The sequence below is a fragment of the Syngnathus acus genome, chromosome 1 (assembly GCF_901709675.1).
Source record: "Syngnathus acus chromosome 1, fSynAcu1.2, whole genome shotgun sequence".
Taxonomy (NCBI): Eukaryota; Metazoa; Chordata; class Actinopteri; order Syngnathiformes; family Syngnathidae; genus Syngnathus; species Syngnathus acus.
In genome coordinates this window covers 5004332-5022193 of record NC_051087.1, presented here as the reverse complement: position 1 = coordinate 5022193, position 17862 = coordinate 5004332, and the positions used below count along the sequence as shown (strand labels likewise).

The 17862-nt window shown below is 41.8% G+C and overlaps 1 protein-coding gene across 12 annotated transcripts in view; it reads right to left on the bottom strand.

Annotated features, from left to right (window-relative positions):
• The window catches only part of nfixa (nuclear factor I/Xa), a 97595-nt gene that overhangs the window by 77322 nt on the left and 2411 nt on the right, over positions 1 to 17862 (bottom strand). For 11 of the 12 annotated variants that reach the window (XM_037259770.1, XM_037258183.1, XM_037255755.1 and 8 more), the window contains exon 2: positions 12126 to 12209. In XM_037259770.1, the coding sequence (XP_037115665.1) occupies positions 12126 to 12209 (84 nt within the window). Of the gene's footprint in view, positions 1 to 7023; positions 7225 to 12125; positions 12210 to 17862 lie in introns of those variants that run through there. The other variant, XM_037255082.1, reaches the window with a different exon arrangement.

Sequence of the window (17862 nt, the reverse complement as noted above, 5' to 3'; positions counted from 1 at the left end):
AGTGACAAGTCAAAGGCACATTGGACCATGGCGGAAAAATTAGGAGTTGGAGATTCTTCGGCACAGAGCGAGAGATTCGAGCACTGCATGTACTGGCTCGCTGCGATAAAAAAAAAAAAACATGCCCCGTATCTTGTTTTAAGGCTCTACTTACATTACATCGTACTGTGTTATTTGTTTGTTTTTTATGTTGTTTTTTTTATTCTTATGTGACAGACACTCTCGAATACTTCATTTTCTATCGGTCCGGTCAAATTTATTTATATAGCCAGTCAAATTTATTTATATAGCTTTTAATCGCAAAAACATTTCATGATCAGAAATAAACGTACGGCACATTAGAATAAAATAATAATGTAACAATAGAATAAATAGTGAAATAAATATTGCACCTAATACAGTTCAAAAAACAAGTCAATTAATTAGGTCAGGAATAAAATTTACGACTATCATCTGAGTGCCAATTGCATTGTGTTGAAATGTTACTTACATTTAAAAACCTCACTTTTCTTCACCCTTTCAAATATAGACAACATTCTCAGTGTCTCTAATTACTGGCAGCGAGGCACTCAGTGAGCGCCACTCCACGCCGAAAAACACTTGTCAGCAACATTTGATCAAAGTGGTGTGATACTGTTAATGTGAGGATGTGTGCTGCTAACTAGCCACACAAAGCTCTCTGCCGTGTGTGTGTGCGAGACATACACAATCACACAAGCGTGAGTGCACACTTAAGCTACGTTTATCTGTCGCCACAACTGTGGATCTTACGCAGGGTTCAGTTGAGGTAAAGATATGATATTACGCAACGGGTTATAGATTTTTCCACCCCTGGCCAGCTGCCAGCACTCTCGACAGGAGAGAGAGTGAGACAGAGTGAGCGCGAGTGGGGAGCTGTGGGATCAGAGAGTAGGACACTTTGTTCTACAATGTCCAATTCACCAACTGGCCCTCCCCGGTAACAGCGAGAAAATTGTGCGTTCTTGCAAATGACTCCATAATACTGGGGAGTATCTCATGCTGGTAAACTAGTTTTATCATTTACGTTTATGAGGTCTGTTTGATATTTCAGCCACCGCCTCCCTCAGGGTGTGTGGCCTCCGTGCCGCACGCACACATTTAATGTCGGCGGAAGAATCGAAAAAGTCGTGACGAATTATGTAGGTCGTGTGCTTAATCCGTCAATGTAAAGTTCATTGGGATCTAAATTTCACGGTTGCGCAACCTCCTTGACGTATAATTTGCTAAAACATTACAGAACGCTTCACGCGAGTAGACTTTTCCGACAAATCCGAGCAACGGACTAAATCGAATGTGCGTGCGTGACAGACATCTTGGGTGTGGACTACATCCAAAACAAGACTTGGACGAGTCAGCAGGAGCGGCCCCGAGTCTGTTTCCAATCAGACGCTCGTCTGCCGCGACGCAAGTCTTCCCTTGATTTACTCGCTGCATATGTTAATGAAACTTCTCATATCAGTCTGGTTCACATTCTTCCCGCCTGGATTAAGAAGGCATGCATACGGTTCACAGACATGCACGCATAGAAATGCTTTCATAGCTTCTCTGGCCTAGATCTTGCACACAGAGGTACTCTTTTAATTGGGCCCTTGATGCTCGACATAGGGCGTACTTCCTCTAATTAGCTATATCTATAGCGTATGGGAGGCTCGATGAATGCATGCATGTGTAAAATCCTCTTTTGAGCAACTCCAAACTAACTAAGAGCTTTAATTTCACGCTAGGCTGCATTGTTCCATTGAGTGGGGGTACCCCCACAAAAGACCCTGTGAGAAAATCAAAACGAACGCAAAACACACCAATAGGTGACGAAGGGAATGGGGGGTAAGAAAAAGGAGCCCGCCTGAGACAAACAACAACACAACAAACAACAAGGCCGGCTCATCCCCCTCCCGACAATGCCGATCTCGCTCTAACCGTCACTCCTCTTTTAACAGAGAGCTAATTGACAAGCAGGACTAAGGTGAAGGGGGGGAGTCGGCCCCCGGCAGCTGCGAAAGGAGGGATGCGCCGGAGCGGGCGACTCACGTTTCCACCATCTGATCATCTTATCAGCTGCTGCTATGTTTAATTCATGGTTGAAAGTTTTTACTGTCCCGCCTGTGAGTCTCAAATGTAGAAAGTGGCACAGTTTGGTGAAAGCTCCAAGTAGGAACAACAGAAAGATCAAATTTGGGGTAAAAATTAAAAATTTCTCCGACAGATTCGTAGGTATTTAAAAATGAATCACTCCACAGGTGCATTTTGCTTTTTTAGTTGACGGAAAGTGTCAAAATGGCCGCCGCCTGGGGTAGAAACAAAATGGGTGGATTTAGCTGATTAATTCACATTGCAGAATATTAATCGGAATAATGTGTTTGGACAAATTGAATATTATTTTAAAGAATTTGACTTCGCTTTCCCACACTCTTGAGTTTGAGTCTCGCCGGATGACACACGTGGGACAAAGGTAAAATCAGTTCCTGCATTTTTATGTGACAAGGTACACCATTATATAAAGATTAAACGATTGCACGTGACGAGCGATGGTACTTTCTATTCTCCTGAGCAAGGCTATGAGGTTCAAACAAAAGAAGGCCGTAGCAGAAAGCGCACGTTGACTTTTCTTTTTATCTATCGGCGTGCAACACATGTGGCAAGCGTCTAATTTCAGATGCTGCCGAGAGTACATGTGCATGACCGCTCGATACAACTATATCGCAAAACGACACAAGACCGCGATAGGGGCCGCCCGCTTCCACTGGCCGCAGATCAGCGTAAAGCTAATCCGCACTGGGAGGCAAGAGGGAGGCTATATTCTCACGCGTGCACATATATCTGCATACACAATAACTTCCATGCATGGCGGGGACAGCCACCTATTACTCTGCCGTGCCAACTGCCTCGGTTAAGCTTGATAAATCCATTTTCAATGGGCAGTGAGGGAGACTGTGCAGATAAGGGATGAGCACACTGCTGAATTGAGCGTACCTCCAAGACTTTTTTTTTTTTTAACCAAACAACCCCTGTCTACAAATCATGCTTCCTTGCTCCTTTGCCATCTTAATGAATCTTCTAAAGTGTGCCATTCTCCAGCATCTATTCATCCACCCATCGCAGCCCACCAGCTCTCACTTTAGTGGCCAAGCAGTGTAAGGTGGGCCTGGTCTGCAACCAGAGGGAAGGATGAATAAATAAAAAGAACACAATGTACCCCTGGGTTGCGCCTGCCCGCCTGCCTGCTTGCCGGCTTGCATCCCACCGCCTGCTTGACGTCCTGGCACCGAAGTCTGCCCACTTTTCAGCCGGCCTTCCTTCCACTACAGCAAACCTATTCTTCAATGCATTTACTGGGCCTGTCCTGAGCCAGTGCGCGACCGCAACATGTTAAGAAATAACAAAAGTCTACCTTACTTTATACTTGGGGCGCCATGAAAAGGATACAAGCTTTCGCTCAATTGTGCCACAGGCTGCTAAGAGTCAAGCATTTGGAAATACTGCTATGACGGAAAAGATGCGCAGACTCGCATTTACACTTTTGTGTCCCAAATTAAAAATTTCTACATCATTCTGTCACTTTCCTGTTGTGTACCTTAACATGATTGTGTGGATGCCGAGAGACGAGCATTCGCACGTCACCTCACACTAATGCTTTTGTGGATATAAAATACTTTTGGGGGGGGGGGGGATGCTGAGTGACAGACATTCACACTGGTGCTTTTGTGTGGAAAGGGAAAAAAAAAAATGCGGGTATGTGAATGCTGAGACAAGCATTCACGAGTGCCGTCAACGATCACAGAAAATATTTTCCTTGAATCAAACTTTCACATTAATGCAACAGTGTGCCAAAAAACATAAGAAAAAAATTATGTGAATGTGGAGGAAGAAGCGTTAAGCATTAGAAACACCTCAAGCTGGAAATTACTTTTTAAATATTCTTCATAAAAAAATTCTTGTCAAAAAAAAAATCAACCAAGCATTCCAGCAATGCTTTTCATTTTCCCTCCAAAAATGTGCAAATGTTCAGAGAAAAGCAATCCAACATATTTCATACAGTATTAAAAAAATCCGCTAAGATATCATAAAGCCAATAAAAATTACGGACAGAAAAACATTTCAGGAAGGTTGCGGAGATGTAATCGCAAGATATTTGCAAACTGGTATGATATGCTGCTATTGACCGCTGTTCAATAGCATCTCACATAATTTTCATGTTGGGAGCAATAACAGGTTCAATTTTTTATATTGCATTCCCGATTAATTAATAAATAAATATTTAACTGCAGCGTCAGTGTGTGGGAGGGGATGCATTGCAAGCTGAGCAAGTTTTCACCAACAATATGGAAAGCCCCATTAAAATAAAAAATGAAAAAATAACAATCACAAGCATACATAATTTGACATCAAACCCTAATGAGTGAGAATAAAAGAGAATAAAAGTTCTTTATTTCCCCCCTAAAGTGCGCTGCACAATCTCCTGCACCAAGTTGTGCATCTCATTAGTTTGCACGCAGACTAGAAAGTTGGCAGCGTTGGCGGCGACTTAACTGGAGGCTGAGATAATTGATTTGAAAACCCCGCACATAAAAGTTTTAATTAAAGACGCCCCCGCAACCTTCACATCGCATCAAAACTTTATGCAAATACGTTTACTCCGTCACGAGGACTGTGAACCGCTGCCAGAGTTCCACATTTTTGGCTGCACCTTTTTCGGGCACGGTCATTTCCAACGAAGCTCTTTAGCGCTATTAATAATGCACTCAAAGGTTGTCTCACCACTTTTTTTTTTTCTAAATATAAATCTTAATTATTCACGAGGTATGATCAGGGAACGACGTACGACGCAAAACCACGGTGCGCGTGTATCTTCACGTGCGCAGCTTCAACATAAAAAAAGTGTGGCTTCCAAATTAAAAGCGAATAGAAATGACCGACTACGTTTTTTTTTTTTTGTTGTTTTTTTCCGAATTTGATATTCATCTTCTGGAACATGCCCATCATGCACTGCGTGGCCCATATCTGCCAATTCATTTTAATTAACGGAAAGACGGCGGGAACTCGGACACTCATAGCAGCAGGCTTGCAAATCGTCTCTACTAAATATGCAGAAATCAAATAGAATATTGATTAGGAAATGTGCCGCACACACACATGCTCGCGCAGTGCCTTATGCCAGAGAGGCAGACGGCGGAAAGGTCAAGGGACGTGTAAGGAGTCGTTTAAAGGACACAAGTGGTGTGATTAATTCAACATATACAAGAGTGATTAAAAATTGTGTGATTCACTTGTGCAAACGGGCAGAGGAAACGTGTTTCTTCAAGTAACACTGAGAGGGAATCCACATGTTTTCCATGTGGAGCTCTCGTGCGCGCGCTCGCGCGAACACACGCACACAACACACTGCTGTGTTTAAGGACACGGGACGTCTGATTTATGGAATAGAGCTTTCAAAATTGATTGGGGGGGGAAATGTGGATAGCACGTTTTGGGTCAGTAAAAAGGTAACTGGCAGGGTAAAATTGCTATGACTGAAAAATTATTAAAAAGTGTAGAAATGATAAACTACTTCAGTAATGACTGCCGCAATGTGTGATGGTAGCACCTGATTAGTGAGTAATGAAAATCCTACATCACGCATGGAAAAGGTTGTTGGAAAAAAAATAACTGGTGGGTGAAGCTAAGGTATAAATGTTCCACCTAATATGGAACATTTCCTAAAACTGTAGGGGAAAAAAATGATTTTGTCTGTTGTACAATCTCATTTTAAAAGGCACAATCTACATGTTTTCAAATCTGCATTATACAAAACAAAGAGCTGGAAAAAAAATAAAAGGTCATTTAATATGACCTTTATTGTGATCCTTTATTAAATTTATGTCAAATAAGTCAAACAATACTAATATGTGTGATTCATCACATCAAAACAATCATTGACCTATTACTTACTAAAAAAATCTTAGCATTTGGAAATTATACTGATTATTATGGCAACATGCTTTGAAAGTGAAGGTGAACCAGATCCTCGACTTTCGTCTTTTTTTTTTTCCATTGTGCATACTTAATACAGAATTTATTTATAATGTCGTTTTTGAAAATCAACTTGATTTATATCTTAGCATAACATACAATATATGTGTTACAAGGCCTTTAAAACAGTAAATGTGTCCTATCACTCACATACATATTTATTAACTCCAGCAATAGGCTGAAGCAACATTACTGTAGTTATGAAAATTTAAAAAAAAAGACAAAATTATGACCACATGCATACTGTCATGTAATTAATGAATTATATCCATGCAGTTAATGTAATGCTTGCCATTAACATAATTTTAATAAAAGAAAAACGCCGTGCTTCAAAAATGTTATTAATCCCTCCTCTCGCACCCTAAACGCACCACATGCCCACGCGTGCACGCAAAACGCATTCTCACGACTAATAATGACATGACCGTGAATACGTCGTGAGTGGGGGGGGCGCTTACGAGGGCGTCCACCGTGACCGTGAAAGCACCACGACAGCGCCAACTCGCCCTTGGCCGTGAACGAGAGCGTGCGTACGGCTCATCTCCCACTTCCTCGGTCCGTGAACGCAACAAGTCGGTTAAACCTGTCGGTAGGGTTTCAAGTCAACTTGCGTTCACTTTAATTAGGGTCAAACTCGAACACTTGCACACTAATCTACTGTACTGCACTGGACTTCGTGATAGGTTTATAAAAGATAAAGTGGGAGAAGCGCCATTTTCTCTCGATCGCGTAGCGCCGCACTGGAACGTCAAATGCAATAGCGCTGTTAAAACCAAAGAAAAGGAGGAGTGCTGAATCTTAGGTTGAAAAGTGGCACGGCGAAAGTGAAGGAAATTCCGAGGGGAGGACGGCGAAAAAGCGGCAGCTCGCACGTACTCTGCAACCGGCGTACAGCCTCGGGCAGGCACGCAAGACCGGAAAACGGGACAAGCCACAAAGCGATTAAAATATATTTTTTTCCCCGATTTTGCTAAAGGACAACATAAAAGTGCGTACCTGTGTCAAGCAGTAAGGGGAGTACATGGCTGAGTCTACAGGTGGCGGTCGGAGCGGTCGCGAGTCAACGTGGATGGAGGAGGTTCGCTGCGGTGCCGCATTGCAAAGGCTGGCCGAGGCTCGGTACTGTGGCTCGGTGCAGGCTCTAACCCCGCCTCGCTCACTGTGCCGCGAGCTCCGCACCAACTTTTAGGAGAAACTTTTTTCTCTGCTCTGCCTGCCTCCCTCCCTCCCTCGCTCATGCCCTCCCCCCCTCGCTCATGCCCTCCCCCCTCACTCCCCTCCCCTCCCCATGCAAAACTGTACTCTACTGTACGTCGACCGTTTTTTATTAGAACTTCGAAAACTCCCGACCTTTTCTTCTGCAGAACTGAACAGAATGAATTCCATTACGGAGCATGTTATGCAAAAGAAAAAAAGATGAAGAAAAACTAATAATTATAGCAATGCAAACAATTACAAGCCATCTTATTTTTTTGCTCCCTCTCCAATGCATTCAATAAGACCCATGCCCAAACATGTCATTTCTTTTCCTCGTTTCCATGCATGTTGTCATCCTGTCAGACACCCCTTGATGACTTCTAAATGTCCCAATAACAATTTAACAAACAACTGAGTTGTATTTTACTTAACAAGCTCTCTTAAACTGTCCATTTATCATTTTCAACAGTCTCCATCTGTTGGCAGGTAAGTTGCTATCCCAGAATTGCAGCAGTTCTTCCACTTTTTACGCAAAGTGCCACCACGAAAAAAAAAACATTTCCGACATTATAATGATTCCAATATATGCAGTAAAACATTTCTGTAACAAACCCAATGTTTTCATAGTTAAATTGCCTTTTTTTTTAAAGTGTGTTAAGTGCTCAATACTGAATTTTGGCCATATTTGGGGATTGTTTGTAAGCTAATGTTGAGTTTGTCCGTGCAAAGGTTGTGCATCTCGTTAGACAAACATCACGTGTTAAAGGAAAAGCGTGACTTTTTTTGTGTCAGTCTGTACTACATTTGACATTCAAAAGCACGACAAGGCAAGAACAAATGTGTAAAGTGACTGCAATTTTTCTTCCATCTTTGCTTACCCTCATCAGAGTGGGCTAGTGCATCCTTTCTGAGAAACGGGGTACACACATGTATCTTACACACGTTTACATTCACACTTATGGCCAATTTAGTGTCCACTGACCTTAATGTGCATGTTTTGAAAATGTGAGAGGAAGCTGGAGTTGCCACAAACTCCACAGAGGAGATAAAATCATGAGCCTGTGAACTGTGAGGCAACCACTAGACCACTTTGCTACTCCAAAAATTCCAACTAAATAAGAGTATGTAGTAGTTTAAAAAAAAATTACACCTCACTATTGCAATCGTGATTTAATATAGGATTTTTTTTTTCAAGGTCCCCTTTCCATGTATTCTAAGATTTAATTGGTCAAAGTAGACTCTACATGAATAAGATAAATGTCAATTTTCTGATGCCAAAAAATTGAGTGTAAAATGAGGGCAAGGGGGCATAAGGCGCATCCTTGAGGTACTCTTTTGACATTTGCTATTACAGTTAATACAGTGAGTTTTAACATGAATTACAATTTGTTTTCTTCAATGTTCAAATTTCTTCTTGGTGGATGTGTCTTAGTAAAGTAAACCATGGTTTAGCACTGGACCCTGGCAAACTTAATTCTAGACAATGTTGACTCGCTTAACGTGTGACTGCAATGAGATGACAGCAACCAGTTTTGAATTTACAGTAGCAGGAAATGGCTGGCTCCAACACTAACCAAGATTTGCGTTGAATTAACTTTTACAAGGCGGATTTGAGGAGCCACGCTAACGTCGCCTGTTAGTTATAAATGACACCACATCATATTTAGAATGTAAAAAAAAAAAAAATCTATTTCTACGGACCTCCTGGCATGCTTTGAAGAAACCAACAACGTTTTACTGCAAAATGCACATTTGCTTTCTGGATGCTTGTAATTTATAACCACCTCTATTTTTTTTCTTTTCTTTTTTCCAAAGCGTAACAATGTCTAGCTCCTTTTGCAGCGTACTGTGCATAATAGCCACTACACATGCGGACAGTTGATACCTGAACTTGGACCGAGCGGTCCAAAGCTGCTTCAATGTGACTCCCATTGTATGCAAGTGATACTCTCTGGTTCTAATCAGCCTCGGCTTTATCCTCACCCGCTCCCTGCTCCTCGGACTAATCAAACTCATATATGCAGGCAGAGTGCCTGCAATTACACATAAGCCCCTGCCTCCCGAGTGTGTGCGCGGGAACATTGTGTAGTGTGTGTGTACGTGTGTAAATGCAGGCTATAGGGTGCGGTCTTGGAGGTTGAAGTAACCCCGGTGCTTCAATGCCAAGTTTTTAAAGTGAGGGGTGTGGGGGGGTATGGAGCTTTACGAGACCTCAGCCAATGTGGGATACTTACCGCAGCGTGTGCATGAACACACGCATACATTCTTTCGTCTTGCGCTCAAAGATACTACATAGGAGTGGAAAGAAAAATGGGGGAAAGAGTGAAAAAGGTGAAGGGGGCCGAGTGTATTTCTTTCCATTAGTCGCTCCTCATTCCAAACCACACCCCAGCAAGGCACAGCTCCAAACCCCAAAGCTGTCGCACACCCTCTTCTCTTTCTCTTTTTCCTTTTCTCTCCTACTTTCGGCTTTTCACTCTTCATCGGGCGGTATTTAGTTAAAGGTTCAGCCCAGAACAAAATGTCTTTGAGCCCAGGTCCGGACCATCATAAGGTATAGTATGCTTAACAATTTAAATTCAAATATTTTGTTAGAGTAAGCAGTTGTATAAACTTTCAATAGATATACACATCAAAAACACTAAAATTGTATGAGGTATAATCGATATAATTCTAAAATTCTATTAGGATCAACAGCAACTATATTTATTGTCTAGACTGCTTTTGTGCTGCTGTTTTGGTTAGCAACAACAGTTTTAAATGGTCTCAGCAGTTTACAATGAACTGAGACGATTACAAGAACTGTTTATTTTGTCGAATGTAAAAGAGAAGCATTTTTGTTTGTAATTTGATCTTAATTTTGGATTGTTTATATTAACATCGTAATCTATATTTTGCTATGGTGCCTTTTTTTGCTAAATCTTTGTGTGTTTCAACTACAAGACCTGTAAAAATATTCTGATGCTAATATTTGAGGGAGCCATTTTGTCTTTGACCCCTTTGGATTTGAGATGCTGCATCTCAAAGGTCTTAAGTGCAGAACTGCTAAATAGAATAATTCACATATTATAGTATGCACTAATATCAGCAACATGTAACATTATTTTTCTACGCTCTGTATAAAGTACAACTCTTCGTACCCTGAACATTTTTCACCGCCGATTGCCTTACACACACCCAATCCGCATAAAGCTGCCCCGACTGAACGATTTGATTGGCTGAGTCACATCACATGGGGGGATTGCAGCGCCCACTGTTGGTGGGCAGTCCCTTCATTGTGTGCATTTTACTACTAATCAATGACCAGAAAAAATTTGGCCTTCAAAATGATTTAATACTGATGAGGATTAGGTCAGTTTGGAAAGGTGTCACGGTCCAGTTCCCAACCATGACGCGCTCGATTCTACATGGCTCTTCTACTGTGTCTGACTTCAGCAGGCCTCTTTGTGTGTAGCTGGAGTCGAGCCTAGACGCCCATCTCAGTATTCAACACGACGCAGGCGCTCCGGCAGCCAAATCACAAACTATAGCAACCGCAGGCAGAGTTACCAAACACCAGAACTCAGGTTTGCATCTAAAAACTCCATGTTTCCCATCTTGACCGCCACGCTGAAGAAAAGCCCCCTCCCTGGAGCTCTGGCGGTTTCCGAGACTGTGTTTGCCACACGAGGAAAAACCACATGGTGTGACAACACTCGAGCGTGTTGTGGTCTCCCGTTGACACGCGCCGCTGGCCGCGCATTTTATGTTTACCATCTCCTGTGGTTACGCTGTACGTTAAAAGCCAAGGCTGATATCGCCATTAGCGGGCCAAACGTGTGAGACGGCTTGTTGTGGCTCCATTACAAATGCTGTTTATGTCAGCGTACTAGTCATGGACGTACACTACATATGCAGTCAGACTGGCCATTATGGCTAACAAGCATCTCGTACGCAGGAGACGTTATGGGTCTGTTTGCAATCTCAGTGTGTGTGCATGTGTGTGTGTGTCTGTGTGCAATGTGGCGGGCCTGCTGCTTTTTAAGTGTGTACCGTGTGTAATGGCAGCTCACGTTTTCAGTCCGGCTGCTTTGGATTATATCACGTTTTTTGTTTATATACAACAGGATGTGTACATCTTCATGAAGCACGTCCTGCAGTTATGTCAATAAATGTATCAAGTAGTATCAAGGCCACAATGAAAAATGAATTATGAAGGAGGGAAATGCCTATTATAAGGAATTTAATAAGCAACTGTCAAAAATCCTACAAAGGTAATTATAACAATTTGAGGGTAAAGCCACAGATCTATATTGTGGGATATACTTAAAATGTCTTTAAAACACTTGTAAAATTCTTTCACAATACTTTATTGTGCTGTAGCTGGGAACACGTTTAGTCCCATTAAAAATGAAAATACGCCTTAACAAATCCTCACTACGGAGCATAAGTGATACATGGGGGCAAAAAATGAAATGTACAGCAGAAAAGTCGCAATTTTAAGGTGCATTCATGCATGCCAAGGAATTCGTAATGCATCATTTTATGGCTTACGGGATGAGACTTTTGGACGAAAATGACACCGGCAGTATGCAACATGCAACACAACGTTGTAGAACTCAGTTGGAACGCTTGGTTCCAATTTACATGCAAAAGAAATTCATACTAACATTTGAAATTGTTTGAAGCCAGTGGTAATGTAAAATTGTCCCAATCAGTTACAGAAAATTCATCAAAATTTCTGTGAGAACATGCATAGTGCTGAATGTGTTAAATATGTTGTTGGGGGGGATGAGGTTGTCCAAAAAAAAAATAAAAAAAATGCAACCACAGTGAGTCAAGGTAGAGTAGATCATTTTTATCCACTCGGCTTGTTTGTATGGCCAGAAAATGTGTGTGTGAGTGTGTTTGTGTATATATACCCTGTATGTATCAGACACAAGGAAACATTCAGGCACGCCTGGGCCTCTGACAGGATCGTCGTTCACCAGGTAAGCGTCGGTAGCCTGCAAAACAGAGGAAAAAAAAAAATGAAATAGTCAATATCAAAATTGGTTATGTGCATCGGTGAGGCGCAGAAAAATAGCCAAAAAATATTGACAGCTGAGAAAAATGCAGATCTTTTTGTCTTGAGAAATCGGGTTAGGCAGTTACTAATCCTGACAACTTTTAAGTTGAGGTTGGAAATTTTTGAATTGGATTAATGCTCACGCAGGCATGACGTTACTTAATTAAGTGATATTTTCTGTATTGTTGTTGTTGCCAGTATGCTATTAACGAGTACGCTATGTCAATCTAACTTTGGGAGGAATCAAAATATCTCCTTTGTGTCAAGCGCTTTAAAAAAAAAAAAACAAGTGTGGAAACGTCACTTCAAATTTACATTGTCATTTGAAAACGACGTCTTTGCAAATGTTTATTTTCTCGACACAGAGCAAAGCTTGAGCGTCATCTCAATCCAGCCCAGTGTGTAAGTACACCTCTGTATCCATACATGTGTGCATTCAGCGAGCTTCATTTGTATTCTAATTCAAGCAGGCCAGCAAGACAGACTTCTGGCAGAGCCGGGCGCTGTGAAATGGGCTCTCCTCGCAGTCGGTGCCGCTGATTGGATCAAGCTATCCCGGCTCCGCTTAGCCGAAGGGAGCCCAAATCCCACAGCCGCCGTGGCGTTCTGCGAAATCCTAATTCATTTCACAACTTTAACGGATAAAAAAGCAAACAGGCGCTCTTGTGCCAGCCGGGACCCCGTGACACATTTATTCAGCGACGACACCAGGACATTGTTTAAATGGCTACATTAAAAAAAAAACTATAATCACCTGCACATATTTACATACACATGCCGGCACGCAAGCACACGGGCGTCCACGTGCGTGCCACTTAAGCAGACGCACAGACACAAACCCCATAATAAGAGCCAGACGCTGGCAGACCGCACAGCCGCGAGTTGTGGCGAAAACAAAGGCTATTCATATCCTTCGCAATGAGAGGCCTTTGCGCCCCCCCCCCCCTCTCTCCACCCTTGCTGTTTTATTACAGATAATCTGCACTCACAAACCTTCCATTTTTTGGCAATTGTGTGATTTTCTAATCATCTTTATTAGTGCATAAACATTGCTTACAGGGGAAACACACTGCCCATTGTTCCGACTCGAGGCCTGCTGATAAGAAGCGACTGCGTCGCACCGTATTATACGACGTCGTCCTCTGCCAGGCCACATTGCATTCGATTGGACGCCCAGATTTGTGGCACCTGTGCAGGAGCAGTCGCCAGCCAACCGGAGCACGGTAAATCAGGTGTGCGATGCGGGTTCTGTGATTGGCTCGTCTTGGTCGGAGACAAGGTCAGGTGCGGCGTCAAGCCTCACCCGATTGGCCGACACGGAGGCTAAAAGTGACGTCGACGGAGTCGTTGCCATTGGCTGCCACGGCCCATTTTGATGATTAATACGTGTGGTAGGAGGGTGGCAGTGGGACAACTGGCTCAGTTGGGAATGTGCAAGGCAACATCCATTTCCAAAGGCAATATAAGGACAAATGTTTTTGGACTCCATTGCTATGACAATCAAATAATCAATCAGGGGTTGCTTTCCTTAGTCCCCCCTGAATCTTATTTTTTTCATCTTAAAACATTTTTACAGCAAATCATAAGGGAGGGGTGGATTTGCTTAGTAACGGCTGAGACCATCCTAAAAAATAACTTTGCAGTTTTACTCCCCTTCCTAAACAAGTGAACTCAACTCCCTTTTACAGCAACAAGCAATTTGGCAGATATTGAACGAGTCTTCGAAATGTAGGTTTTTAGCTCTATATTGCCACAACCAGTTTAAGTTTACTGCAAAATGACATATAAACTGACTTAGGGATTGTGTATGTAAACCGACCAAATGGCTTTGTCTTAAATGAAAGTCTGCTCAATGCAAAAAAACACCTTAGATGGGCTAATGAAACTTGCATTGATGTCACTGTGAGCTAAAACCCATTAAGCAACGGATGATTTCAATACAAATGGGGGAGCAACACATGTGGACAGACAACATAACAATACTCACAATTAATGAAATTCAAATCAACATCATAATGGAGTAGAATGCAATTTTCAAATCGCAATTTGATTATTTTTCAAAACCGATCAGCCTCGTTCCAGCCATAAATTATTTATCCATTGTGAAAAAAAATTATTCCGTCACTTTCTAAGCTGTTGTTAGTTATGTATCTGCACGTGCACATTATACTGCCTCCTAGTGGCCAAGGTGCACACATCAAAAAGAGCAGTGCGATAGCTTAATCATGCTGCACAAACCATTTGAATTTTTACATTTTAATCAATTCTATTACTCTACGTTTTATAAAGTACAATACAGAAGAGGGCTATTGGGAAAAACACTTTTTTTTTTGAGTGTGGTCACGGGACCAATTAAACTTGGAAATCCCCGCTGTTTACAAATAAACCGTGGACTGTGATAGAGCAGCAAAACACAACATATTCATGGAAACAGTATAGCAAACACCTATGTCAGGTTATATCTATATTGTGCAAAAACAACCAACATCACTATTATTGATTGCATACATTATCACAAAAACAATGACAAGGCAAAATATTGGGAACAGGATTTTAGTCAGCAGGCCCTTGGAGGACTAAACTGACCCCTGACAGAAGAGAATCCACACGCCTGATACAGACTACACTTAAATTGAACATCATGTAATCTGAGTGAAAACACAATAGATGTCTTGCATTCATTTCCTATTAAGCAAGAGTCACTCAGCCATTCTAATGCTCTTTTAAGTCATTCGCCAGAGAAACAGGTGTTGATCCCATTGTGGAACAGTGAATAACATGAAACTAATAAATGGGCTAAGCTCCGCTACCTGCCACTTGGGAGGCCCGAACATACTGATTCCCCTTTGTAGTAAAAAAAAAAAAAAAATGCAGTGCCTCAAACGCTCCCTCCTGCAGTGCTGTATGAATTATAAATTGTACTATATATACATATAACATATGCCCGGCCCATATGGCCAGCCCTGAGCAGAAAAATCTCAAAGCCCTCCTTAATTAACATTTTAGAGGGAAGATTCGGAGGCGGGAGATTGAGTCAGTGACCTATTTGGAGTCGGCCATCATCACCCCATGCAAATGTGTTAATTGAGACACATTTTCCCCACTCAAGAAATATGCATGAGGATGCGAATTGGATTTTGTTTTCAACTTTTTGTTTGTCTCAGCCATCTGATGGATCGTTTTGTAAAAAATATAACAAAAGAAGAGCTTTTGTATTTAACGTCCTCTTTGTCGCTCCTGTACAGTATTATTCCGCACTGTATGGGCAAATTCTTTGGAGGTGAGGCAAGTGTGTTTTTATTAGCCTGATTTGTTAGCCATGAGCATAAATTGTCCATGTTGAAGGTCAGGTTGAAAAAAAGAAGGGGACAATGGAAGATTGGTCGCACACGCAGAAACGCACACACAAAGCAAGTCCAGCTAAGCTGCAAAAGATGGCTACCTCTTCAAAAGACACCGGACGGCCAGGTAGGCGGGCGTCACCGGCGATCTGTTCCGCCGAGTGCGAGGGGGATGTTTGAAAGGCAGACGCGGCCTCCGTGTGAGCGCCTGCCAAAGCTACCTCGGGGAGATATGTTGGAAAAATGCTATTTTTCACATCGACGTCTCAAGAGGAGGATGAGCGGGGGTGAGAAAGAAGATGAGAATCGGATGGGGTTCCTTTAAAAAATGAGGGTGAGTAGATGAATGAGTGGGCCTTAATGATTTCACTCCACTTGAGGGTGATGGAGGTCACAAGTACAGCCAAGCTCGTTCTTACAGCATAGTTACTGAAATTAGAAGTTAACATACTTTGAGCTAACCCAATTATATTTAGGGCTGCAACTAACGATTATTTTAATAGTCGATTAATCTGTCAATTATTTAGCCCATTAATCGATGAATCCATATTCTTTTCTCCACATTTCTTTCTCTTTACTCCAAAACAGATTTTAAATCTACAGTGCAGAAAATGCACAAATATAAGAATCTTTATGGATGAATATAATTGCTTTGAGAAAAAAAAACAAGGACATTCCAAAATTACAAAAATAAAATGATAAATTTGCTTACCAAAACTTAACCTATGGTTGGCAAATAAAACAATTAAGTGGGAATTTTCATTCCTTAATGTAATTTTTTGTAATAATTTTACTAGCAGTTTGTGACTTTTTGTGGATAAATATATTTTTTATCACTTTCCAGGCATAACGCAGCATGTTCATACACATGACATTTTGGGACACAATTTTTATTTAATTAAAAATATAATCAATAATTACAAATGAATCCTAAATCAGAGTTTTTATTTTTTTTATTTTATTTGAACTATCGCAACGTGACTGTTCTGCCTTTTGTCAGAAAAAAAATAAAAGGTCTTCAAAGTTAGATGACATTGGTTTAATACAAATTACAAGTACACCTGGTATCGGTTACTTAGTATCGGTGTCGGTGACTATTCGTCAGTAGAGTTCTCGTAGTGGTAGATGTCTGAGAAAAAAAAAAGTGATATCGATAATCCCTACTTAGTGCTTTCCTATCTGGCCTGCGTCTGTGCTTTCCCTGCAGGAGTGCTAAACGAGGACACTGGCAACACAACAAAGTTAAATTCTAGTGTGCTATTAAGTAGGTGGGGGCACAGGTGCCTGAGCTGATCCTGAAAGTCAAGCAGATAACATTCTACGAGGGAAACAAGTTTGCACACATTGTGACACACCTGAACATCAGCTCAGGCTGGCACGCCGCCTGTAAACTATCATGATCTTGCTCGACAGGCTCGTCCGTAACTGCTGCCTTTAGATAATGGCGTGCCAATTGTAACACGGAAGGTTCCAGGCCGCAAGATTTTTTGCTGCCACACTGCTTGCACTCCACACCACCTCTGTACACCAGATAAACCCGAGTTCCACTGGCCTTACTTCCCAGTGTGGCCTTAGCCAGGAACTTCACACGGGCCAAACCACACATTTTTGAGGCAAAATGTAGCACGGTCATGGAAAAAGTTGGATTGTTATGCCAAATTGTAACGTTGACGTGACAAAATATCACATTTTTAAAACATGGCGTCCTCAATAAAATGTGTTTATTTTATTTTTAATAGACAATATAGATTTGTTTTCCGGAAAAGTGTTTTATTGCAAAATGTGGCGCTTTTAAGCATTTCAAGGGCGGTCGATGCTAATGTCGTACCTGGCAGAAATGTTTTTGGACAACCCATTATTTGATTTTTGGTCCCTTAACCCAGCAACAACGATATAAACTCCAAATATGAAATGTATGTATGTAAAATATAAGCAACACAATAAGTGAGGCAACTGTACAACCATGCAAAACATTTTAGGGTCACCCTGAACTGGTCGCCAGCCAATCACAGGGCACAAATAGACTGACAACCATTCACACTCACTGGACAATTTAGGTCACTTAATTCACCCACCATACATGTTTTTGGAATGTAGGAGGAAACCTGAATACTCAGAAAACACCCACGCAGGCACGGGGAGAACATGCAAACTCCAGACAGAATCGAACCCGCAACCACCTAATCTTCACTCTCCCAACTTTCCCAACGTGACGACATCATGGCATTTTACAACTCTTCACTCCTGGTC